Consider the following 27,313-nt stretch of genomic DNA (forward strand, 5'->3'; position numbering starts at 1 on the left):
CAAGGTTTTTTAAATCTTGACACTCTTGTCGGGGAAAAACAGGATCAAGTGCAAAGTACCTTGATATGACTTGTTATGAAACAGGGCTTGGTGTTCTTGCTCTTTTCACCAGTCTCTCTTTTTTATTATTATTATTATGCTTTATTTTATTATTATTTTAATTTTATTATGTTGACCTCTGATCTTACCTGAGATGGTGCTTATTATGGTTTGCATGAGTCTCAAAGCCTTTGACAATCTTTTAAAATCCATTCCCAAATGATAGAGTGTTTCTTACCTGTTCTTGAATATTTTTAGCCTGGGGGTAAGATGTGTTGCATCGTGCACCATTCAAACAAAACAAATCTCATCTACATTTAAACATTGATCCATTTTGGTTTAGATTTTCTTTTTCTTGAAGGGGATGTATTATGCAAAATTCACATTTTGCACATTTTTGTAGTTTGATGTAGGTTTCTACTGTTTGGAAAAAAACAACCCAAGTCATTTTTTGGAAATAATTAAAAGTTTTTTGGTATCAAGAAACTGAACTGAAAAATGAACATCCTGATTATTAAATCACAATCAGTGTTTACTGCCTTGTTACTTAGCAACCCCACGTGGAGCTCCAGCTGGTTTCACTGTATGCGCTGTACAGTGGCTGCTGGAAAAGACAAGTTTTGACTTACTATCCAGAAACCACTTTCTGCAGTTTTGTTGGTTGTGCAGGAGGCTCCACTTCTGCTTCTCTAAGATGTATGGTTGTATAATCGTACAACTGTTTGCAGCCATTTTCACATGCAAGTGTAAACAGGGAGTTGGGACTCATTTGGATTTAAAGTGACAGGAGGCCCTAAAGCACCTTAACGTGAGAGCTCAAATTAGGCAGAACTGAGCAGACTGAAATCATCTGAGAATGATTTTATTGAAAACATGTAAAAATAAGTTTAGCATGGCCGTTAGGCCTGTTTTAAGTTGTTCAAGGAGGTGACCTTTAATAAATGAAATCACCATTTGGAAACCGCTTACCTGAGAGGAAAATTATTTTACCTGACATCTTAAAATTACACAAACTTTTACATGTAAGTGTTGAAAAAAAGAAGCAAAAACAGAAGAAATCTGAAAGAAGCAACTTTTTTTTTTTGGAGTTGTACTAGTTATAAATACTACACACTGTGGCACCACTTAGTCCTATTTAAGTCCGTGAAATAGTAGTACTTAAAAGTTTGTGTAGTGATTTTCTGGCCCAAATCCCAAAAGAAAAAACATAAAAAAAACCTAACATACAAAAACATTAACCTAAAACTTTCTTTTTATTATTTAAAATCTTTGTGTAATGTGCTATTTTGTAATATTTAGAGTTAAATTACAGATGTTTCTTAAACAAGTCAAACAAAGAAAGTTAGTTTGAAGATAACTTAAAAAAAAATAAAATAAAGAAAATAAAGATAAAGAAAAAAATCACTAGAACATTTTTGACAATTTGGACAGAGACCACAGAAAGCTTTCACCACATTGACATTGCAAACATTTTGTTGTTTTTTTGGAAATGTCAATCTCGCATGATGCAAGTAGATTTAATCTACTTTTTTGACAGTGTCAAAAAAGTAGATTAAATCTAACTGAAACCATAAAAGTAGATTAAATCTAACTGAAACCATAAAGCACGGAGGTTCAGACAACATTGCAGAGATTACCATTACCAGCAACCAAACAATTATTTGGCTCCACCCATTCACATCGTCATTTATGACAGAGAGGAGTAAAAATCTTCCCCTGTGAGGTTGGAAGGGTTGAGGTCAGTGTAGGGTTGAGTACTGCTTGTATAGTTCATGTAGACATCCACATCAGCATCACTCGTCTGTGGCAAATTCCTGGAGAAAGAAAATTTTTGATTAATCTTGTCATATTGTACATTTTTACCTGGATAGATTCAAGAATGAAACTCACTTTGGGATCTCTTCAGGTGGCGGTGGGACATCTAAAATAAAACAAATACATTTTAAAGATTCACAAATGCTTTAAATAAGAATTTGACTCAAGCAGATTTGTCTTTACCTTTCTTTGGGGCGTTCGAAGTGCGTAGTTTGTTGCCAGATTTTTCCCAACAGAACCAGCCCAGACCGGCAATGATGCCAATCAAGATCACGATAGTAAAGGCAAAAGCTGCTTTTCCTAACTTCTCTCCTAGGGAAACAAGGTGGGGAAACAGATTGTCAACAGAGACAAAAACTTTCAGTTTTAATATGACAACGGACATGAAAACAGACAATATGGTTAAAGCATGGTCCAGTTTCTAAGATTTTTCCGTTTTTTTCAGTTGTTACAGTTTATTATCTTAATGTAAGGAAGATTTGGTTGATTTTATAATGCAGAAGGTTTATCTTTATAACTTAGAATGATCCAAAGTTAATTTAGCTCAGTTATTCAGTTCATATAATGAAACTCAAACACAGTAACATAAAGATTTGGCTGATTTGTGGCAGTAAATGGTGGATTAGATCAGTTTCACATAAGCTTTGGCCAATAACCGATCAACCGAAATAAGAATAATCGGGGCTAATTGATCCTCCCAAACTGCATTTTCTTTTTGAATATTTCAGATATGGAAATCTGTAAGAAATCTTGTTAATTTTGAGAGAATTGGTGAATCTATAAATAATGTTCTGGAAATAGGTGAGGGTTCTCTAGAATCTAGAAATCTAACCCAACTGAGAAGATGTTTTGAGATGTATTGTCATCATGCAAAATCAGGTAATAATACAGAAATGATTATTTAAAAAGCAAACAAAAAAACCCAGAAAACATCTGACCTGCTGTTGGTATGGAGACGATGTACACATCGTGATTTTGGCTCACGCACTTCCCAATATTGAGGATTTCACACCTGTACGTCCCAGTTTGTTTGGGCTCGGTGAGGAGCAGTACCTTACCTGAACCCACATTTTCCCAGCTCTCATTTTGAAGAAGGGACCTGGACCAGATTATGTTTTGTGATGGGATTATTGTTTGACAGTTTAGCTCGACTGTTAGACCTGCAGCAACTGGGTAGTCTGGTGTGGCCACAAGATGCGGGCAATCCAGTGGTATTGTTGTTTTTGGTTCTATGGTGGAAAGAAGGAAAAGAAGATAAGAAAAATAGAATATTTTTATAAAAAAGTATAGCAAAGCAGTGTTTTCTTTTGTTTGTCACTTTTAGTTTTACTACACACAGTTTAGATATTTATGATCTGTCATAATCTTATTTTAGAATGAATATTTCACACATATGTGGTAACTGTACTGCATCATTTTACCATATAATCTTTAAACAGCACAACTAGCACTACGTTTAATTGTTTTTATTGGAAAATATTAGACAAAATGAAGAGTCTTTTTGGGTCTAGATCATGAGATTATGGTGACAAGCTGGGTTTTCTGTTTATTAACACTTTCTTCATATGCTTAAACAAACTGAAACAAATATATCTTGTGTACTCCAAAGTATTTTTCTGGTACTGAAGGTGATCCTACTGAAAATGGAAATCTCAGGAAGAGATGCTGTGGGGACAAATTCTCCAGTCAGCCGACAGCCAATACAAGAATAAATCAGGCTGTTTATTAGAGAGAATAAGTTTAAAAAACATCAACAATATAACTCTCCATTTCAAAGATGTCGCAATAGTAACTACAACTTCACAATATATTAGAAATTTATTGTTATTAGGGTAATTGTACGCAATATCAATTTCAAAAAGAATTGTTTGGTTTGAGAAAAAATTGCAAATAATCAATGTTTATATTGACAATTAGAAAAGTACAAAAAAGGTGTTTCTATGCCAAAACAGTAAATATAGTCACATGAAATCATGGTGTTGTCTGTAATGAGGTCAAAGCAGAAGTATGTTAACACTGTTTAGTTAAGTTGATTTAATTGTTGATTTATTGCACCATATCACCACTACAACTTCCAACTTTATTGCATGTTTTATTAATATTGCCCAGCCTGATTAATAAACCACATTTAAAGTCAACTCTGGTTAACTTAAAGCTTTCAAACTTTCTAAATTTAAAGTAAAATTGTCATTTGGAAGTGATCTGGAGAGAAATGGGGAAAATATGTTAAAAGTTCTAGAAACACACAAAGAACAAAAAACAAAAAACAGAATAAATGTCACAATTCGTTACCTAGCAACCTAAAGCCAAGTCCAGTCCCTCACCTGGCAACCCAAGTGAAGCTCCACCCACTAAATTCAAGACGCTATACCGCTGTGGCGTCTTGAAAGAAGCAATACACAGCTGCTGACAGCAGTACACGTGTCCATTCATTTTCTCCCAGTCACGGAGAACCCAGCTGCGTCGCTTCATTTTATTTTTGTTTACAATGTTTTGAAGAAAGTTGTAGTTTGCACAAATCGGTTTAGGAAAGAGTCTTCTGAAAACTACCAACACTACATTTAGGATTTACCAAAACACCTGGGCGGAAGGAAGATTATGTTCCTACTACTCGTCACAATTCTGCAGATGATGGCAAGGTAAGTACATAATGATGTGTGTTTTGTATTGGTTGGCACGAACATGATTTGTTAGTTAGCATAAGCTAACGTTGTGCTAACTGACGCCTTTGTTAGCCCTGTGCCTCACGTTACATTTACGAAAAGAACGTTTTTGTGCTGAATTATTGTACTTTTGGTTGTGCTTCGGGGTCCAATATGTAAGGTTGTACCACTGTGTGTCTGCTTGTAGCCATTTTCAGTGTCTGCGGCGCTAACGTAAACGCTGAGTTAGGAGGGCGTGACCATCAGCAACTAATTTGCATAATCGTGACGTAGCCCTTAAACAGCGCATTCCTAATGAGCTCAATACAGGCAGAACTGATCATAATTTTGTGTATTAAATGTAATTAACATGTTTTGTATAGCTCACAGACATATCTTGGCTTGTTCAAGGGAGCAAGGCAGATATAAAAATCATTTACTGATTTAATAGATTGATGTTTTATTACTTTTTTCACCTGGACAATGTTTGATTAGCTATTACTTCAATAGTTTAAGGCTTGGGGTGGTTTATCCAGCATTAAACTGATATCCGTTCACGTTTTCATTTATTGGTTTTGTATCTAATCCAGGCTTGGTTTGAAACCTTCAGGGTTTTATATAATCCAGGCATTTAACTGCACGTGTTTTTGGAACCTCAACAAATTGTGATGTTGAAAATTAACAATTAAGGACATTAATAAAAATGTGTGCTGAAAACACATAATTTTCAGAAATCACGTTTTCTCTCTTCAAACGTAAGCATTATTTTACGCCCAATTTTCTTTTCCCCAAAAACAGATTCCATGTATTTTCAGATCATGTGGAAAACCTGCATTGTTATGTATTTGTCCATAAAAGGTGAACAATCTAGCCCTATAAATCTCTGCTTGTTTAAACCTCAGCTTTACCTTTACAAAGCTACCTCTGTCTTTTAAATCAACAAAGAAAAAAAATCCAGGTGTGTATTACCTTCTGTCGAAGTTGTGGTCATCGGGTGGGATGTTTTTGTGGGTGAATTAGTAGTCAGGGATGTCTCTGCAAAGACATTTTAAGAAAGAGATTTTAAAAGGCATCAAAAAACAGCTGCTCTCACTTTCTGCCTTGAGACATTTTACTTACCTGTGCTTGCACACAGGGAAAAAACAAGAAAGCAAAGAAACATGTTGTATGTGATGAATCTCCTCCTGTTACGTCTGTGTGTGATACACAAAGCTGATTTATTGTTCAACTCCAAACTCAGGAGGAAGTATGAGACATGGAAACTGTAGGAAGAGAAGTCTCAACTTCCCTTCATAAAAAATTTACAAAACAATGCGATGATTGATCACACAAGCTTCCACAAAAGGAGAAAAAAAAATGTAGCACGCTCTGTTTTCCACAGCATGAGCACAGAAAGTCAGCAGAGGTTTTATAAAACATAATTTGGTCGGGAAAAGTTTCTAACATTTAAAATCTGCCACTCAGTTATAACCTGCAGGAAGAACAGTGTTTTTTTTCTAACTAGCTTTTATTGGATTTTTATAAAAAACAAAGCTGGCAGGCAAGTCTATCAGAAACACAATACGTTTGGTCTCAGAGTTTCATATCTCCGACAGAAGGCCCCTTCAGGCTCAGCTTGAGATGGCAGCTCAGATTGTAGCAGGCAGGTAGGCAGATTAGATCGCTGACCTGAGAGAGCTGCTCACTAGCTGCCAGGAGGAGCAACTGGATTTTAAACCGTTTCTGCACAAAACAAAGAAACCTGCTTCAGAATATTCAGCAACCTTGTCTGACAGTCGGCATTTTAGTTGAGTATCTTCTCAACATCTGTCAAATAAAGAGCTGTAAAAAGTTTTTGCCCTTTTTTTTGCTGCCAAGTCACTTAAGTATTTCAGTCTGCCAGACTAGTTTTTATTTTAAACAAAGATCTCAACCCTGCCTGGTTCAATGTGAAACATTAGTTGTAATTAGTTACGTTTTTAAAAAAATTGAGTTCAGTATCACAAACCACACCTCAGTCCCAGAAATCACTTAAAGGGGCAGTTTTACACATTTCCCAGGCACACACAGCTATTTTATAGCACAAAAAATTTAATATGTTACCTTCAGTTGTTAAGAAATTGCTTAAAAGAAATTTGATTTCTCGATGTCGACGCCTTGAAATTGGGCCTCTCTCTCTCTTTAAGAAGCTCCTGCTCGTTCTGATAATCTGCCTTCAACAACCGTTAACAGCATTGCACTGAGGAGTAGTTCTTATAATGCACTCAGCAGACGCGTAGTTCCACCAGTTGTTTACCAATTGATGCTGCCACTAGTCTGGAGGAACGGAGTAGAGAAGACAAGGGGACGGGGTGCTCTGTGGGGCAGAAACTCAGCTGGGTCGCAGCTCTGTGGAGGAAGTTTGTTAGGCACTCCGATCGGCTTTCCCAGCACAATAAAGTGATTTCTTCAACATGCATGAAAGAATCAAAGCAACATCATGATATAACACTCAAAAAAGTTTATATTATGTACTAACCCAAACAGACTTGTTTGCCAACATGAAACGGACTAAAGCATCTCAAAAGTCAACACTTAAAGAGATTTAATAGCTGATGGAAAAAAACAAATTCGCTGATGTCCATCAGTCTGGAAAGGGCTACAAAACCACTTTTTAAAGGGCATTTTCATCTTCAACCACTCATCCATGAGGTTACAAAAGCCACTTCTCCATTGTCAAGTCTTACTCTAGCTGGTTAATGTCTGGTTCGGCTCTAGCCAAGTGGTTTCTGTCTCCATCGGCAGCGATTCCTCACTACAGTGGGTGTGTATATGTGCAGGAACGTGAATCATTTGTTGAGAAAGGGCTAACATTACCCAGACTTTCAGAGTCAGGATGATGTTGTTGAAACCATGAATTCTGCTCGCTAACTGAAAATCCTGAAGGCAGTACCTCTTTATCCGTTCGGATCCTCAAGCTCAAGCAAAGGCCATTAGAAGCTGCGCTATTCCTTGTGCTTCAGCAGAACAAAATATTAATTTTATAAAATCATGAAGATGTTTTATTCAAGATGACATGTATCTGAAATTATTCAACAACTGAAGTGAAACGGTAATGGTAAAATTTCTCTCTGAAAAAGTGAAAAATCAAGCAGAAATACTTAAATGTAATAATAAGCATAATTTACAGAGGAACTGGGCTGTAGCTACTGAGGTGTTTTTGCAGATACAGTTACTAATGTGACATTGTGATGTTCCTATAATAAAGGAAGTGGTTTCTCTTGCATCAGTAAAGTGTTGCTAAAACAAACTGACTGATACTGTCCTGAGTGAAAAGTGGGCAGATACAGGTTTCACAACACATAGTAGGAATGAACTTGAGTGACTTGGTGTAAAAAGCTATAGCAGTAAATAACATTTAATGCAATCACTTTGCGTGAGACTCTGAGGTCTGTCAAGAGTTTCTATGATTCATTTCAAAACATTGTAAGTAGGTTAAGTTATAAAGAACAGGCCATTAGAAGCTGCACCATTTCTTGTGCTCTCTTAGTTACTACTGCAGTACATGTGGGTGAATTTTGGTTTTGTTCAGTGGAAAACAACAGAAAAATAAGCCTCAAACCACATGAGAGAGCTCTGTTGTAATTCTCAGCTTCTTAGAGAAGTCAACATGCAAGACATAAATCTGTCCTCAGAAGTGCTGTTACCTTCTGGTACTAAGGGCTGTTAACTGTGCTGCAAATCTGTTATCTTTTTGATTTTGTAATGATCTTCATAAAAACTTATCATGGCATTTTTAAAGTACCTCCAAACTTGTTCTGTCCTGGGTTGTTTTGAGTTTTGTTTATTCTGTGTTCCTTAGTTTCTTTCTTTAATTAGATGAATCTTGTTTCTGTTTTACTCTAGTTCAGTCCTTCTTGATGTTTCTAGTCATGTTTATTTCCCGTTTCAAGTTATTTCTTTTTACACTAGTTTAATTATGCTTTTTAGGTCCAGTTATTCTTTAATGTTAGATTAATTTCCTAGTACCTTGTATACTCTCCCTCGCCCCCTGTGCCATTTTCTTTCTCTCTCCCTTCACATCTGCAATCGTTAGCTCACCAGCCCAGGTCTTTTGTTCAGTATTTAAACCCCTCTTCTCCTGTTACTCCTTGCCAGTTCCTCCCGTTACTTCCTCGTTACTTCCCTGCATTCCCACTGTTCTCCTTGCTGTTTTATTTCTCTTGGATTTATGTAGTTTTTTGTCTGGCTTCATATGGATTTTGTAAGCTTTGTCCTTAATTTTTTTTATTAAACAATTCTTCATCTACTCAATGCCTTCGGCATTCTCCATTTTGGTCCTCATACCAACATATCATCATCAGTAAGACAAACTTATTTGTCTTATTAGCCACATAAATGCAGGATGCAGTCTCAAGAGTACCATATTGGTACAAAACACAAGTGTGTTTTGGATTAGGCAGATATGGATTACTTTCTTTTGGTCTATCTCATAAAATTCCAATTTAAGTTACTTTAAAATTTGCTGTTATGTTTGTGATGCACTGTATTTTTAGGTGTGGCAGTGACCTTCATCTTGTTTTAGGGAAGCATTGAATGCAGATGTTGTTTCCTGTAAAAGAAAAAAAAAGTTTCCGTTGCCTTTGTTGGTTATAGTTTGAACATATCTTGATGACTACACCCACAGTTCCCTTATTGCTGCAGAAGAGGACTAAGCTGTGATCGTGCACTCTGCCCTGCTGTCACTTCCTGTTGACCAAGGAAGAAAAAAAAAGAGCTACAATGTTAATGTAACATCAAATACCTTAGTTGTTAAAGCTGCAGAATGTAACTTTTATAAAGAGTTTTTTAGATATTTGTTAAAACTGTCATCAGGTTAAGATTTATCTTCTCCACTTCCTCCTTGAGTTACTATTGCAATCTGAAGAAATACACAAAAACAACCAATAAGAGGCAGGAAGAGGGTCTTGGTGCTGTCAATCATACTCATGTACTCACCACTAAATGTACTAAACAAGTTATTGTTAAAGAAAAACCGTTTATCTGCTTGTGCATTCACAACAGGCTATGCTAACTGGAGTATACCAGAGAGAAGGGGGGGAGAAAAAGGGGATGAGCAGCGCCACACAATATTGTGACTGACAGCACTAAGACCCACCTCCTGGCTTGGGTTGGTTGTTTGTAGCACTGGGAGAAGGCAGAGGAACTCAATTTTTTCCACAGATTATCAGTCTCATACCATACAGTCATGTCATAGTGACGAAAAATATATTTTCTATAAAAGTTACTGCAGCTTTGATCATTAAACTAAAACGTAGTGAAGTTAGAGAAAGATCTACCTGTATTTTATCACTTGTGCTGGTTAACATGTGCAACACTGAACAGGTGAGCAGGGACATTATAATGTAACTGAAGCTGTGTGCACCACAGGTGAGAGCGAGAGAAAGATAAATGGTAATGCTGTATAATTATCCACTCTCACGAGTGTGCACATCAGAGTGTGTATCCCTGATCGTGCATTTTAATCCCGAGTCATTACTCTTCATTATTCCTCCATTATTCATCACTCATTCATTATTCTGGCTGTTCTGCAGGCTGCATAGATGTCTGTTAGTTATCGCCACAGAAACCACTGCAGCCCTCCTTCCAGTAAAATATCGAGGTCAGGCTTTTCTCACTCACTCATTTTGAGATCTTGATCTCTGCTTCTCATACTTGATCAAATGAAAAAGAAATAAATAATGTTTTTGTCATGCCTGACTACCTCTATGGGAATTTTGTCGTTATTAATCTCCAGAGTGCGACATTGGCCCAGTAGAAGCAAAACCAATGTCTGTGTAGCTTCTCCTCAGGGTAGGCAGAATTTAAAAAGGGGTAGTGAGAAAATCATCTCCTCCGCATTAAGCAGTTTGAGTCATTATTTCACTATTTGCACTATTTTGCATAGAAATAGAAAAAGCCACCAACACAGAAGAGTACATTCTTATTGGCACACAACAAAAACGTGAAATATGAATAATAACAGCATTTTAGAGTTTTAAACAGACTTGATTTAGTAACTGGGTCAGGCTTGTCGGCTCACAAACAACTTTTCTGCCCAAACTCTGAGATCAGAGCTTTTTAAGATTTTGCCCTTTTGTCACTAATTTGGCAACACGTTTAGAGTAATTGTCCATTTGCAAAGCCTATTTACACCCAAGATTGAACGTGGTCTTGAGTTCTTACTTTAATATTTCTAAATATCAGTGTTCTTTCTTAATGATTGTCATTTTCAACCTCTATTTTTCTATTTTTTATGTTCTTTTTTGAGTAATATTTTCCTCTCTAAGCTCCACCAGGATCTTCTTAAGGCCTGGTGGTTTAGTTCAGGGGTTAATGTACGAAAAAATGCAGAAGGACCCATCTGCTCCTCAAACACTATGATAGCTGCACATTTCCATTTTGTTTATATTTGCATACGATTGTTTAAAGGGGGGTTATTATGTAAAATCTCTCGATTGTTGAGTCACAAGCAACGGGCAAAGTTACCTAGAAATCCCAGCACAGCTCCAGCATGTTTGGTTAGCTGGGTTTACCGCTGTATGCGCTCTACAATGGCTACTGGAAGACAAGTGTTTTATTGTTGACTTTAACATCCAGAAGCTACTTGCTGCATTGTTGTTGGTTGTGCTGATTGTTGTTACTTATAATGTTCAAAGACGTAAAAGTGTAAATGTTGAGTTGGGGGGTGTGGCCTGCAGCTGTTCATTTGGATTTAAGGTGGCAAAAAGCCCTAAAACAGCTCATTCTGAAAGCTGCTCAAAACCAGCAGAACTGACCTAATTAATCTGTGCAATTTTTTTTGTATAACCCATAGATTTATACTAACCTGTTCAAAGAAGCATCATAGGTCCTCTTTGAAGAGACAGAGGCCAATTTTGAGGAACCAAATTGCAAAGTCAAAGTTATTTTTGACATATAAATAATTTTTGCTTGATTGTGCTATAAAATGGTAGTATGTGCCTGCAAATACATAATACCGCCCCTTAAAATAAATGAACGTGGCACCTGGAGGCTTCTGGAAATTTTGCACTACAGTATTCTCCTCCCGACATCTTGGCTGATTTTGTAATTTCTGTGTGAGGACAGAAAAACTGTGTTTTTATTATTTTTTATTTTTTACTGCATTTGTACAAGTCTGTATCTGTGAATATTTTTGACAGTACAAAATCAACCACTGGATGGTGCTAAGTTTCCACAATTTGAGTGAATGCCTTAATGCTTGTAAATCCCCATTTGTAGTCTTTTATCATGTGCTGTATGTATATTACACGAAATTATGAATTTTTTAGTTCGTTTTCTGGAAGAAGTCAAGAATAGAAATTTGTCATGGATAATAAACAGATGCCACTTTGCAGTCTCCTCTAAAGAGGCTATTTTAATCCACATGTATCAACACACGCATAGATGTATTTATGGATTTATTCTGTATATTTCAGATTCATTGGTTTGGTTCCTTTAAATGAACTCCTCATGCAGCTGCTTTCAGTGTCTCTGTGAAAGCACTTGGCTGTGGGCTGTTTTTTTGTTCACACTTGAATTGCTGCTTCCCTCCTCTGGTGCCTTCAGTTTGTCTGCGTCTTCTGAACATTCGCCCTGTGGGGAGCAGCAGCAGTCACTTCATTACAAGGGAAAATGCATTATAATGTTGTTGAGCGGCGAGAGCTCGACGTACAGCCAGAGATTTCCTTTCGGAGACAGTTGCTCTTGATGACTCAAATGAAATATGAAAGCAACGAGTGTGTGTGTGATTGAGGGTGCAGTCATCCCTGCGTCGTGCGTTGATGGATAACTTTCCTCCCTCCTCTTGCCACACGTTGGTTGTCACGCTGGTGATGAGTGGCTTCCTCCTGCCTTTCTGGCGGGTGGTGGGATGTCACAGTCTTACAGGCAGCTGCCAACATGCAACCCCCCTTAAACTCATTCACCCTTCCAGTTCAAATGAGTTACTCCACTATTGTCACTGTCCGTTTAATCATTCCTCTCACAAAGCAGCGTCTTACATCAAAATATGGTTTCCCTTTTGCACCTTGCTTTAGAAATGGAAGAGAACCAGTAGCTACAAGAGTTATTATAATGGCATACACGGAAACAACAGGGTACAGACGGCGCTGAGCTCCAGATGGGCGCTTCCTGTGCCAGGCAGGAAATGGGACCGAGCTCCCTCGCCATCATTTTTCATTTTAGCAGAGAACAGAGATGATCATCACTTCATCCCAGCCACATCCATTTCCCCTGAATGCATGAGCTGCGAATTCATTTCTTTTTGTTCTTCTTTCTCTGTGTGCGTCCCAACTGAGTTGACGAGAAACAGACGGATGATCTGACGAGCGCCCGCTCGGCTCTCTGGTGGTGTTTCTGAAAAAGGAAAGAAGAGGATTAGATTGTGATTTGACCAAACAAAAAAGATCTATCGTCTACTGAAAAACACAAATACAATCACATTTAGGAGTTTACAAACATTTATTACTGTAAGGAGTTTTGCGTGAAATGTTTGAAAAGTGGGATTGAAAGGCCTTTTTGCTGCTTTCTGGACTGAACTGAACTGGTTTTCCTACTTACACAATGATTGCAGCCTGAAACTAAAATAATGTTTAAAAAATCTCATTTGATGCAATGCTTGAAACATCCTCTTTTTTTATTACGTCATTGTAAGCCTTTTCAGAAACGTTAACAAAACTAAGGTCTAACTAAAATATCTAAAACATCCCCTCAGCACTCCAAAATATGCATGCTTCAATAACTTCTTTAATTTCTCTGTGAACATGGGTTATCATTGATTCTGCTTAATCAAATGTGAAAATTATTTCAGTTTAATTTAGTTTGACCTTTACTCACTCCAAATGGTATTCTGGTTTTATTCAAGTGTACAGAAATGGAACCAATCATGCAGAAAAGAACCAAAGTGGCCCTGAAATTAAAGACATTGTGTTTTTTTTTTGTTTTTTTTTTATCTGGTCCCCAGAACCCTAACCTAAATACAATTTGGACTTGTTTATTGGAGTTGGTGAGGTTTCAAAAAGTGGGTATCCTTCATAAAACATGTTAATCATGTCAAACAGAAATAACAACATAAAAAAGTTAACTAGTTTTCACAGATCTTGTGTTGGGTAAAAGCAAGGTGCTTTTTCAAACCTTAACCTCATTGTAGCAAAACATATTAATAACATTTGGTACAGATATATTTTCAAACCTTTGAATGTTCCAGTAAGCACCTGTGGTAAGAAAGTCCTTTTACCATAAATCCACCATGACCGGATTCTCCTCATAAGATTTCTTACAGAGGAGTAAAAAATAACCAGGGTTGTCCAAGAACCAAGTACCACCCATTTACTCTTTAATTTATGTATTTATATAGCACTTTAAAACTCAAGGGAACCAAAGTGATGTACAGAGCAATCAAAAATACACTCTGAGAGCTTCAGAAAGACCTGAAAATAGCACATGGGACTTATCTATGAAAACAAGAATAAATTCCCCCAACTGCCATGACCCCTAATAACACTCATTGCACAAGACTCCACTGCTGAAGAAAAAGTAGGTTGAAGGCCCTTTAAAGTTAGCAGAAAATCCTTTTGACAAAGTTGTGAAATATCACAATGATATAATCTGGTCAAATGACCAAAGTTGAACTTGTAATTGCACACAGCATGCTTAGGAAGAAATAAGAAGTACTGGAAAAATAAGGAAGATGCTAGGAAGAATAAATGAAGAAATTTACTCATGTGATACGATATCTAATACATTTTTATAAAAATCTGAATATTAAATGGGAATTCTAAAACATTACTAGGAAGTCTTCACATCTTCATTAACAAAGACTTCTCTACTAAATCCGTCTTTTCTGTATCTGGGTGTACATGAAGGTTTCTAGTGGTGTATAGCAACAGTATTAGGACTGTGTGTGTGTGTGTGTGTGTAGGTATTTTGCTGTCTTGTGCAGATGTCCTGTGTGGGCCCTGTGTTGAACAGATGTCACAAATGCTGATACTTTCCCCGTGCTGAGCGGGAACATGGGAACAAATTACAGCCCCCACCCCAACATACACACAGGCACGCCCCCGCACATGCACACACACACAGCAACCATAACCTTCAGATTACACATGGCCCCTATCAGAGAAAGCAGTCTGGATTTGCAAGATGTAAATACTGAGAGGGTAATCCAGCACAGGGCACAGAGGTGAGTGTGTGAGGGGAATGGTTTAACATGGGCACCAGATGGTGTGTGTGCGTTCTTTAGAGGGAATTTTAGGCGCTGACATTGGGATTATGGTGGTCTGTTTCTAAAGTGATGCAGATGGACCTGCACATTTATTTATTTTTTCCTCCCACACAAGAATCACATGGAAAAAATCCCCAACAAAATGTAACAGATATATATTCAGTCCCTTTTTCATTCTTCCTAATGGCTGCTGCTCTCAAAATTGACTTTTTTGACCTTTACATCATATTTTGTTATTCCTTCATTGTAAACATATACGGAGTGTTACCTTGCATGTTTGAGAAACCTTTTAACCTCCCCCACTAAGCTCCTTCAGACTAGTCAACAGCAACTAACAAACACCTGGTGGAATGGCGCATCAACTGAGCTCATTATACAAGTTACTTCTCAGTGCAACACCAATAAAAACATTGTTAAAGGACTTATAGAGTAGTGATATTTTCATAAGTTCCTGAAGGTGTAGTTTCAGAAATAGGAGGAATTTCAAAAAGTTTAGAGACAGAGGCCCAATTTCAAAGTTGAATTTCTTTTCAGTTATATTTGATATGCAGCATTTTAAAATTGAAGGTTACATAGTTACTTAATTGTGCTCTAAATTGCAAAAATATGCCTGGAAAATACTTAATAATGTTCCTTGAAAGACTTTTAAAAGCATAAAGCATTTTACTACAACATTTTTATCAGATTAGCTTTTTAGCAAAATAAAACAACATTGTGAGGTGCATAATTTTCCTATTATGGCCCGATGCAGCTTTCTTGCAGACCCGATGACATAGGGATTGTTCTGTTGTTTGCTGTAATTAGCTACAAGCATTCGGCATGCTGATGTGAGTGAATTATCTGGTCATTATTGTGGTAATGTTTAAATCATAGATGGTGCCAATTGTGTACCACGCACGTTTTACATGGTGTATGAAGCACTAAGTATGCAATAGAGTGAACTACGGAAAAAATCAATAGTAAATAAGTGAGCAGTTTAATTTTTGGCTTTTGGATTAGCAGTTAATATTCTGATTTCTTTAGATTTTCATTGTGCAGTACAGACAGACATTGTTTAGTATAAGTGATTTTTTCCCCCTCTCAAATACATTGCTAACTTTCCATGCTTATTTTTTCAATTAATACAAGTCAGAATCTGCATTTATAAGTCCTCTTGAAGTGCAGTTGTTAAGTCTTCGGAAAGGTAGAATTTCTCCTCTTTGAGAGATTTTTGGAGATTTTTGATAAGCTATGAGCCTGCCTGAGTTATGAACACTAACATCTTTTGTAATAGCTGACACTCACTACAGAAATTAGTAAGAGAGAAAAAAGTTCTTAAATGACAAGTTTCTCTCACTTTCCAGCACTCAGAGGTCACAAAATGATAGAGCCGGCATGCTAGGGTGCATCTTCCCATTCCGGAGAACATTTTCTCCCTTTTCTCCCTCACGGTCTCCTCCTTTTTCCTCTATCACCATCCCTCCCACCCTTTTTGTCCTTGCCATAATTTCATCTCTTTGCACGTCATTAGCAAGCCGGCACCTAATGAATTTCTTATCTCGCTGAATTCAGTGGCTGTTGTGATAACGCTTATTGTTTTCGGTTTGACTATTCCCCATGTTGGAGGCAGTGGTGTGTACAACTGCAAAAATAGTGGAGAGGGAAGGAAAAGAGACAGATGTTTAGAGGTAGAAGGAAGCTCTCACCAATGGTGGCATTTTGGTAGCAAATAACCAAAAAATGTTAAATGTCTGCACATGTGAGTGCAATAAAATGTGTTTATAAGTGGTTAGAGCGGATGGCAGCACTCTGGGAGGGATAGTACAAGGAGTGCCATCAAGAACAGGCGGTGCCAATGACAGACAAGAGGCGAAAACAGGCAAATGAAAGCAACGTTGATTCAGCCATTTTTAAATAAATGGAGAAACAAAGAAAAGGCAAATGAAACCTCGAACTGAAACAAGGAGTGAGTGAAGAAGGAACTCGGAGATGATGAAACGGGAAGAGAAAGTGGGTTGGAGGCAGAACGAAGGACAGAGTCGAGGCAGATGGGAATGTTCTGGTTCGCTACTAATGTTTCTCACAAGAATTAAAGTCCACGAAGAGGTTTGCGGACACACACTAAGTTGCACACATCCATGCACTGTGTCAGCTGATGGTAGTTGTTACCTAGGACCCTTGTAAACATCAGCAGCCCCCGACTGGCTTTCTCTCTGCAGTACTTAGTAACTTAGTGACCCATGCACCCCCCAAACACATGGGCATCGGTCCCTGTGGCACCGCATGGCTGATCTGAAGTGTCACCCTGCTAAATACACACACATAAACACACAGATTGCTTGTTGTAAGTGTTGAGCTCATTCCTCTGACACCTCTGCTGATAAGAGAACGCATGAAGGGTGCTATATACAGAGGAGATGGAGAAGGGAAAAAAGGCACAGAGCTACAACCAAGGGTGTCACATTATCAGCATGGCTGTTGTGTTGTTTTCAAACTGTTGTGCACTGAATTTTATAAGTAATGAGTTGGTGCTACTGTGGCTTGGGAATTTGTGACCTTGTTGGTCCGCATTAATCGAACTCTCGTTCATTTTCCCAGAATGTTTGGTTCGTTTGGAGAGATGTGAATGTGGAATCAAGCTCTGGTCTGCCTAAAAACCTCGGTCTCGGTTCGGTTGAAGTGAACTCTGGAATGGTTAAAATGCATATGTGAATGGAGACCACTCCAAAAGCAGGAAGCATAGTAAACCACAGGGCATTCTGGGTAAATACCACCAAAACAAACACACGAGACTAGCGCTATGTAAAAAATGGCTCATGATGTTTTACCACTGACAAAAGAGAAATCCTACAATTGCTAAAATCTGATGCCACTCAATTTTTGTAGACATTTCTGGAGAAGGAAGTTGCGGTCATTGTCTTGTTCAGAGGTTTTCATATAATGTCCTTCAGTGGTTCCTTCAGCGCCACCACAGGCAAGGAGGGAAACAGGTTTTTCGAAGAGTGTGAAAGCAAATCGCACCAGCTGAAAATCTAACAAATGCTGCAACTTTGGTCCCCAATAGAACAGATTCTAATGGGTTATCAGATGTGAAAACACCCTAAGATGCAGTTTTAATTCAGTCTGAGAACCTAGGGATTGAACTATGCAAACGCCTGAGCATATTTACACACTGACCAGTCACCTTACTTCCTGTTGCAGTGCTTGTTGTTACAAACGATGACTCAGACAGTCATGTGGCAGCCGCTTGATTTATTTAGGCATCTAGATGGGGACAAACTATTGTCAAGGTTTAGAGAAAGAGGACCAAAAACAGTGAGAATTCAATGAGTAGCAGCTGTTTGGATAAAAATCTCTTTTTTACATGTCAGAGGAGAGTGGGCAGTCTGGTCTGAGATGATAGCAAGGCTGCTTGTGACAGAGAGTGAAAACTCAAAAACTTCTGATCTAAATGATTCAGAATTTTCCATTTCCACTTCTGACATAAGCCGAACTGTTAAAATAGCCTTCTGTGACCCAACACTGCAGAAACCTGATATGAAATCCAGTTGCGAAATTCGGCCCACGCCGTGTTCCTGTTATTCTTCATTCAGCATAATCTCCATATAACTGCATGAATTAATCTGTGATTACCAAACCTGCACCAAACCTACTGTGACTGTTTGGGATAAAAACACTTTTGCAGGATTACACATTGGAGCACTTACAAATTCAATGCAGTCCATTTTGTAAAAACAAGTTAGGGCTACAATGAGGTAGAAATGATTATGCTTAACTAAATGTGGAGATCATTTTTTCACCAATGGTACTAACTTATGTCTAATTTTTTATGTGTGTCTTTTTAGCTCTCTTTCTGTCTTATTTATGTTCCCATTTGTGTTTTACACAATTCATTTCATCTCCTTCTCACAATTATTAAAATGTTGCAATCACATGGAATCCAAAATATAATTAATCCTCTTCCTTGAATCTATGTTCAATTTTAAAACTCAATGTTTTATCATTTCATGGACGATCCATAAAGACTTGAAGACTGCGTAGATTGTGTTTTAACTACATCCACGACTACAATTTTTAACTCTGCTTATTTTTATTTGTAAAATTTTATTCATTATATGTTAAATCTAAAAATCTTTCACTAAGATTCACATAATACAAGCTGAGTCTGAATTTGTTCTCTTCACCCAACTGAGCCTTGAAGCAGCACAGTTTGTACTGTATTCAAAGCAGCATATACTGTAAATGTGTGTATGAAAAACCAGATTTATTCTCACATTTATAAAATTGGCAATCTTATGCTGCAAAAACTAAAAAAATTTATTCGTTTGCCATCCGGTTCAGCACCAGCAGCTCAGACAGCCATTGTCCAAGAAGCAGCAAGTCGACACAAGGACCCAGAAGCTTCATTAGGCTCTCGGTCTCATTGTTGGACATGCAGCCAGAAAGCAGCCACCATGTTGTTCGGCTGCCAATTGTCCACATGTCCTGCACAGGGATGAAGTGGGCGCGGCCTGCTGAGAGACTCTTAACTGCCTCAGCAGGAACATCAGGAGCGCAGCACGGCCTGCTGTCCCCACACATATGGCCTTGTTTTTCAGCTTTAGGATGCACATGCCAAAAATTTGAGAGCGATGGGAGTGTATAGAGTGACAGCATGACTGAAGTTCTACAAAAGGATGGACTCACAGACAGAAGCCCAGGCAGATAGAGACAGAAAACAGAGTTACAAGAATTGAGTAATTGAAGGAGATAAAGAGAAAAGGGTTGAGAGGGTGTGAAATGGGTGAAGGGCGAGCTTGATTTGTTTTTCAGCAGTGTCATGCTGTCACAGAAATGTGTTTACCAGTCCCTACTTTGCCATTAGTGACACTTGGGCGCTCCTGTAGACAAAACCAAATAGGCTGATAACTGCCTCATGTATCCTCCAAATATCCCTATAGCTCTCCATCTGTTGGGCTGCATTTCACCGTATGTCTCCTCTCTCCATCCATCCCCTCTCTCTGCCTGATTCCATGCTCTTCTGCTTTTTGCTTCTGTTTCTTCTTTTGTGCTAAATCTTCCTTCAAGTTTGAACAGCTGCCTGTTGCCACGGTAGAAAAGGAAAGCCGGATGAAGATTAGGAAGATGAAAGATTTGCAGTTTAGTGAGAGCAGGACACAGAGATGTTGCAATATTTTCATGAGTGGAGCCATACAACGAGGATGGGTAAAAGCTGAAGCTAAAGGAGCAACTGATTTATTATCGCGGTTGATAAGGTGCATCAACGTATATTGATGCAAGTAATTAAATCAGCATTATAATCCACCACATAATCAATCAAAATGTTGCCAGACAAACTTCTTTCCTCCTGGTTCAGTGGTCTTTAAATAGGAAAACATTTCTGAATAACAAATGAATGTGCAAAATATTATTTCTACTGAGTAAACGTTTGACTTTTATTAATGCAACAGAGTATTTGGGCTTAACTGAGAAAAGAATTAAAATATAAAGTTACCAGAAAAAAGTCATAATATCATGAGAATAAACTCGTAGAAGACTAATGTCATATTATTATGAGAATAATGCCAGAATGAAGGCGCAGTATTACAAGAATAAAGTCTTATTATGACTTCATAATGTAAAGTTGTCTTGTATTATTTCGACTTTATTCTCGTAATATTACATAAATTTGTATTCTCATAAATTTACTTAATTCATGTGATTAAATTATATTTATTTTCTTAGTGTGCTCTCACACTAGGTTGCTCTCAGGAATTAAAAAAATTGGGGTAATTTTGAATTTTAGTACTTAATCTTAATTTGAATGGAAAGACGATGAGTAATTCCAAGAAGTGTACACATTTACTCTTAAGTACAGTTTAGAGAAAAAGAATGTAATTTGAATTGTGAAAGGAAGCCAAAGTACAAGGAGAGAACCCCTGCATGCACAAGGAAAACATTCAAACTCTATGGAGGAGTATATGTTGCATTTTGGGCTAAAATGTCCAGTTTTAGCCCAAAACTGGGCTAAAACTGGACACAAAGAATAAGAATATTTCTTATTCTTCACTTTGTCTTTAACCAGGAGACTTTCTCATCACTTTACTTCTTTCTCTCTCTCTGTCTCTGTTATAATGACATTTATGTGGTGCAAAACCACAACACTCAGTCATTACCCAGACAAATCCTTTTCCTAATTTGAGACTATTTTTCCAATGTGTAATATTTAAATTTTTCATTTATTTACTGGTTTATTTAAATTAGGACAAGGTATATTTATCAGCATGTCAGCAGTAGCGTCTTTAGATTGAAGTACATCAGACTTTTATTCTTAAACAGGCTGCTTTCATCTCTCTTTCTTCCATCACAGTCTGTGCACAGATCTTACTTTAAAAAATCTCTTCCTCTGTTGCATTTTATGCCGTTTAAGCGCATCCTAAGGCTGTTCTGTATCTGTGCCAGGATGGCGATTCATTTTCTGCCCAAATTTACCTCTTGGAGACTGAAGCTCAAATTAGAAGTTTATTTGCACTAACCTTTTCTTCAATGAACCTTAATGGAGTCCTTTCACTGTTAAATTTTGATGGGAGTCTAAAAATTAAAGTACACATTACTGCGTGTTGCAGGTGTACAGAACGCCATAGGCAGGTGTGTGAAGAGGAACAGCATGTAATAAGCATGTTTACTTCATGCAAACTTGTTTAAGAGGTTGTTGTTTGAGCAACATACCGAACAATTTGTACAGTTGTGACAACATTCTTCTATGTGCACATCAACAAAATTTGTATAATTACTCAAAGAATTAAACTTTGAGATGTTTTTCAGACTTACTGTGGTGCAACTGTGACAAAGTTGAGTAAAGGGGTTCAGTACTGCATACCACAACAGATAAGAAGAGTTTTGTGCAACCTAATGAAACTTTTCACATGTCTAATTGAGACTTAAAGGCACAATATGAAGTTCATCTACTCAATCTAAAGGGTAAATCTAAGTTTTTTCATTTGAGAATAGGTAAATAATTTAGTACTACTAAAAAAATGTAAACTAAACAAAAAAGTTATTCTTTAATGAGATGATGTTGATATTTTATGTTAGAAACATGGTGAAACTCATGTTACCACCACATTTCCCCATCCAATATTATACAGTCTGGATATGAAACTAAAATAAACCTCGACTCATTCAAAGGCAACAGTTTGGCTTTGCCCTATGGTCTGACAAAAAGTGCATAACTGATTTCTTCAAAACCAGCCTGACTGAAGGAGTGGCTGCTTCTGTGCTGCTTTAAAACGGTTTTAGTCTGATTCAGATGCCAGACCTGATGCAAAGTGGTAGACTTAAATGAGAAATATTTCCTCAAGTTTCTTCACTTCCATGGTAACAATGAGGAAGCAGGCTAAACATGGTCAGCAGGAGATTAGGAATTGGAGTGGGGGAAATTAGAACCGATGCTTTGCATTATATTTTCCACATGTTTTGCAAACCTGCTTTATTTCTGCACCAGATTCATGACCCAGATTGCCTTAGTACACGCAAACATGCCCATCAAGTCTTGCATATGAAAACTAATTATAGCTATTTTTACATGCAGTTGCAGTTTTTCTCTTTTTAACCACAAATACAGCTGCTGCAGAAGAGACAGAAAAACATTTTTCTGAACAGACAGTTCCATTACTGACAAGATACTCAATGCTGTAAAAACAACCTCTGACTTTATCAGGACAGAGTAACATTCAGGTTTGCATTTCTAAATTAGTAAACTATGTGGATGTTTTTAATAGACTGCTGCAGATATTTAAAATGGTAAAATGATTCAGCCCTGATTCTAAAACTGTTTCACATAGAAATTTGTATAAAAATAACTACCTATTATTGTCACTTAGTGAACTCATCCTCTTTGTCTCCACTAGTACTATTGGGTCAGTTTTAACCTCAACTGGTAAGTGAGCAGATACTCCACCTAATGCCAATTCAATAATGTCAACACCATATCAGGTTTTTATTTATTTCTTTTTTTAATAAAAATTACTCTCAGATTTCAGCACAGTGTATTTTTTTCCACATAATTTCTGTAATGCAAATAGCTCTTCTATTCTAGAACTATCAAAAACCAAGACTCGCATAGTCTTACATTTGTAGATTCTGAATGTATGCATGTAGGTAAAACTATTTTTCTGTTGCTTCTGTTGATGCACATAAATCAAATACATGTGGCATCTTGGGGGCCGTCAGGGTGTTGGTGGGTTTAGTCAGGAGAAGTTTGAGCAGGAAGCTGTTGGAGGTAATCTTTTGGCCTGCAGCTGATAACAGCTTTCCACCTGGAGCCTCTTTACAAACGCCTGGACCACCATCAATCAACCAAATGTCCTTCAGAAGGAAAGGGAGAGAGAGCGAAAAGAAAGTCTTTGAAGTTTAGAGAGGGAAAATGTGGCAATGTGGAGCTGATTAAGACCTACTTCTATGCCTGTATGTGTAATTTCAAACAGCATAAGAAGGGAAAATGTTTAATGTTTTCAGATTATCACACTTCTGCACCAGTTTTTCATCCTTGCAAGCGGTTAGAAATAACGGGAATGTCAATCTGGGAAGCTACAGACATATCCAAACGGTTGGTCTGAGCTTTAGTTTAAATATGGAAAGATTGATAAAAAATATATAATCCTTGGACACAGAAATATGGTATCATGTCAGAATGATCATTACAAACCTTTGCAGGTATACAAGTGTATATTTTTTTGCCATTAATTAAAAGATAAATAAAACCTGACTGATAAGATGAAGTTGGTCAAAATGAGTTTTTAAAAAGAAATGCATAACACTTCAATGTTAGAAACAAAGCCATTTCAAAAATCTTTGCGACTTAAGTGGACGACAATTGTTCAAACGCAGAAAATATGTAATGGTGCTGAATCTGCCCCATGGTTTTGGGAATAATTAAGACTTCTTTGAAGATATTTTGTGGGCTTCTGAGAGTGAAATAAAACATTCTCAATGTGTCCCATTTTGGTCAGAAAACTTTGAAAATTAACTTGCATCACAGCTTTTTTAATAACAAAACTTACACTTCACAAAACAGAATAAAAAGTGTGTTATAAAATGAGCAGTAGATGACTCAGACTGCAGTTCAGCATTGGTTCTGACAGTTTTTCCAGAAAACTATCACACCCACAGCCAGACACAGTCAAAAACAGCCAATCAGAGGAGGAGGGTCTTAATGTTAATCAAATTCTTGTACTCTCTGCTAAATGTGCTAATGACAAAGAAATGACTTACCATTACAGAAAAACCGTTTATTCACCATCATTGGTGGTGATGCTAACTCTGTTTAGAGACAGATAGGAGAGTGTCGGGGATGTGGGGAGGTAGACCCTTGGTAAATACTATGGATTCACGCCCGGAAAGACATGAATCCATAGGACAGAAATAAAGAGTTGTCACGCGTCTTCTTTCACTGAATCTTGATTTCCTTTGTGAGCTAATCTTCTCGGGGACTCAGGTGCTCACTCGCGACCTCGACCATCCAGACGACGAACAGATCAGTACAACAGATGTGCTTGTGGTCTTTGTATTTCTGAAACGGATCAGGCTGGAAAAAAATTCACAGAGGAGCTGTGTTAATCAGATTAGTTTTTAACTTTGAAGAGTCAAATCAAGTAAAAGAGCAGAGCAGAAAACATGAAATTAGCTGATATTGTATGAAGATTATGGTCAATTTAGTTGTCATTCTTTTGCCTTTGGCAACAGAATTTAGAATTAATTTTTCCAGACGCAACAAAATTAAATTAATTTTGATAGTCTCAAAGGGAGGAAATCCAATACCATTAATTTAAAAATTATGTTGTTGCTTGAAGCACTGCTTGTTTAGTTATCCCCTCTGGTTTTGGATGTTGTGCAGCGTGAAGGATTGTGCCCTTACATTTTTACTTTGAGACATTGAGCAACTGATTGGCATCCCAGAAGCTCAAAGAATGACGACCCCAAATCTCAGAGGAGTTGAAAAGGTGGCTTCATGGATGCACAGCGGGACCGAAAAATAGAGGGAAAGAGGAAGTTCAAACAATCACTTCCACTGATCATAATGGGCACATATGATATCCCTGACTTCACTGTCTCTGTGCCAGATAGCACTTTTTTGCATTATGAGTCACATGATCATGATGTTTTTATGATGACTTATTGCATGAACAAACTTATTAACATGTGATTTTAATTGTGTTTCTTATCTACAATTGCGAAAATGGGTTTTTTCAACATTAGCGGAATATTGACAAAGTTTTGCGCAGATTTGTAATGGAAACATAGTTCATGAGAAAGAGGTTGGTAAATATCTCCAAGCCTCTGTGTTGAAAGAACTGCTGCTAATTTTTAGGTGTAAAATTATGCTGCTATAGAAAATAATGCATTTAGATTCTTTACATTGATCTGGGATGAATGGACAATTTATTGCACTTGGACAAAACTTGTTGTCATTGTCTGGTTTCTTCATCCACTTTGCAGTCCAGAGCTCCTTCCACTTTAAATGGTTTCTACATTTGAAGGCACAGTTCGATCGTTTATTTATTTTTTTGGCAAACATATTCGATGGTTTGCTTGCAGAGACTCAGACAGCGGGATCAATAACAATGCATCTCAATAATTTGGTCTGTATGGTGACTTTGATCTTGGGCTAGAAGCTGTTTGCCAAACTTTTGTAATCAGTTTACAATGGTGTCTGAAATGCTGATTACATTTATGCTCTTTAGGACCAAGTGAGTCTTTTTGTTTTTTACAGTTTGTTCCATAATTAATCAAACAAATTTTAATAAACATTGAAGTCAGTAGAACTTACTGTGCATAATGAAAAGAGAAGAGAAAATGAAATTGAAATTAATAATTTGCTACAGTTTGCTTTAAAAGGGTACACACCCTGTTAATAAATACGTGATGCAAATGATTAAATGCTACAACCCTCTTCCACATTTGATTTGATGTATATTCTGTAAAATTCAGCCCCAAAAAAACCCAAGTAGTTTGTTTTTGGCTACTTAAAGTAGCCAAAAACACTGCATAAATGTGGCTGAATGAGAGTGCAGTCCATTAAATTTAAAGTCTAAAGCCATATTTGACCCTAGAAATTTTCCATCAGTTTTAGTTCTGGCCCGGCGATTCCAAAACTTACATTTTCATCTGAGGAAGTCATTATTTTGTTTTCAATGTCTACTTGAACCAATAATAATAATGAAAATCAAAATTTTCGTTATTATCCTCAGCTTTCTGACTGGCATCTAGAGGTTTTGAGTCAGAACCGACTACCATTTGCGGATGTTGATAATTTCACTGAACGTTACAAGAGTCCCCGTTCCGTCTCAATGAAAGCCCAGCACATAATGCAGCCACCACCATGTTACACCGATGGTTCCTTTGGTAAAGTGCTGGCTTGTTTTTGTGCTATAAGGTCTTTTGGCAACATGACCAGACTGCAGCAGTTTGATTTCATCAGACCATAAAACAATCTTCCAGTTTTGAGAAATTGTAACAGGCCTAGATGTTTTATTTGGAAGAAAATGATTTTGTTTAACAACCCAACAACTTCTTAGTCCACTCTAATAAAGAACGGATGTAGAACAAAACCATACTGACCAGATTTTCAGTGTAACTGTCAGCCTCTAGGCAGCCTGCCTGACAAATGTACTTATTGTCTCTTTATCCACTTACTGGAAATTCCCTATTAGTTCATATTTTCTCCTATTGTTGACGACTCTGAGCTTTGGTTTGTGTGTAAAACAATGACAGATAAAATAATTTTTAATGCCTCTAAATATGTACAAGGGACGATTATGACTGGATTAGTAAATGTCAAAACTTGATGATCTTAACATTAATTTATGACCTAATTTTATGTAACACAGAAAGACAGAAGAAAACAAATAAACCAGGACAGTTTGTTGTGAAGAATTTTAATACTAATTTGATACTTTTAATTTTTTTTTTTGAGATGTCAAATTGTGCAGTTATATGGTCAATGGAATCACAGCTAGTGTCACATTCAATAAACTAGTGCCTGTTGAAAATAATCGATAAGCTCACATTTTTGTTTAAAAATGTGTTTTTATTGATCTGATGTAATCTTCTATTGTGATCCATTAATTGTAAGCAGAAAATTACAATCACAATTAAAACAAACGCGTGAAAACATCAGTCTGTATTTAATCTATGTAATATGTTCCACTTATTGAACTGAGTTACTGTATATAATGAATAGGAACATTTTTGAATTTTTTTATTAACATGGTTGTATTTTGGCTTATCAAGAAGAGGAGTGTGTAAATCCGCTCTGTTATAAAACAGACTGGAACATCATGTAGGTTAAAATTGAACTCAATGGGTTGTAGAAAAACAAGACAAGAAAACACCACACACTGTACAGACAAGTCGGGAGCCCACAGCCCAGTGGGGCAGGGCAGGAGTGAATAAAACCAGGCAGCGCAGAGGTCAGTAGACTTCTTCTGTTGAGTGGATTTCCCTGTGAAATGCTGGATCACATCGTAATCTCAGTTTAATACACAAATCCCCAACCCCAATCCAATCAAACCTATAATGCTCCCTCTGGGCCATGCAGAGCCCTGCCCAGCCCTTAGTTCTCCATCCCTCCAAACGA

At 37.3% G+C, this 27,313-nt stretch overlaps 1 protein-coding gene and 1 long non-coding RNA gene across 2 annotated transcripts in view; one reads left to right on the forward strand and one right to left on the reverse strand.

Moving 5' to 3' along the window:
* Positions 1-885: 885 nt before the first annotated feature.
* On the reverse strand, positions 886-5,744 carry LOC114133755 (uncharacterized). The gene is made up of 6 exons (XM_027999827.1): positions 5,616-5,744; positions 5,466-5,531; positions 2,793-3,083; positions 2,038-2,166; positions 1,930-1,960; positions 886-1,853 (listed from the first exon to the last, which is right to left on the reverse strand). The coding sequence occupies exons 1-6, from the start codon at positions 5,656-5,658 to the stop codon at positions 1,727-1,729; spliced, it is 687 nt and encodes a 228-aa protein (XP_027855628.1). The 5' UTR covers positions 5,659-5,744; the 3' UTR covers positions 886-1,726.
* LOC114133756 (uncharacterized) overlaps positions 3,095-27,313 on the forward strand; it is a 41,652-nt gene continuing 17,433 nt past the window's right edge. The window contains exon 1 of the long non-coding RNA XR_003593262.1: positions 3,095-4,493. This is a non-coding gene — a long non-coding RNA (uncharacterized LOC114133756). The remainder of the gene's footprint in view (positions 4,494-27,313) is intronic.

Source organism: Xiphophorus couchianus, chromosome 19 (genome assembly GCF_001444195.1).
Source record: "Xiphophorus couchianus chromosome 19, X_couchianus-1.0, whole genome shotgun sequence".
Taxonomy (NCBI): domain Eukaryota; kingdom Metazoa; phylum Chordata; class Actinopteri; order Cyprinodontiformes; family Poeciliidae; genus Xiphophorus; species Xiphophorus couchianus.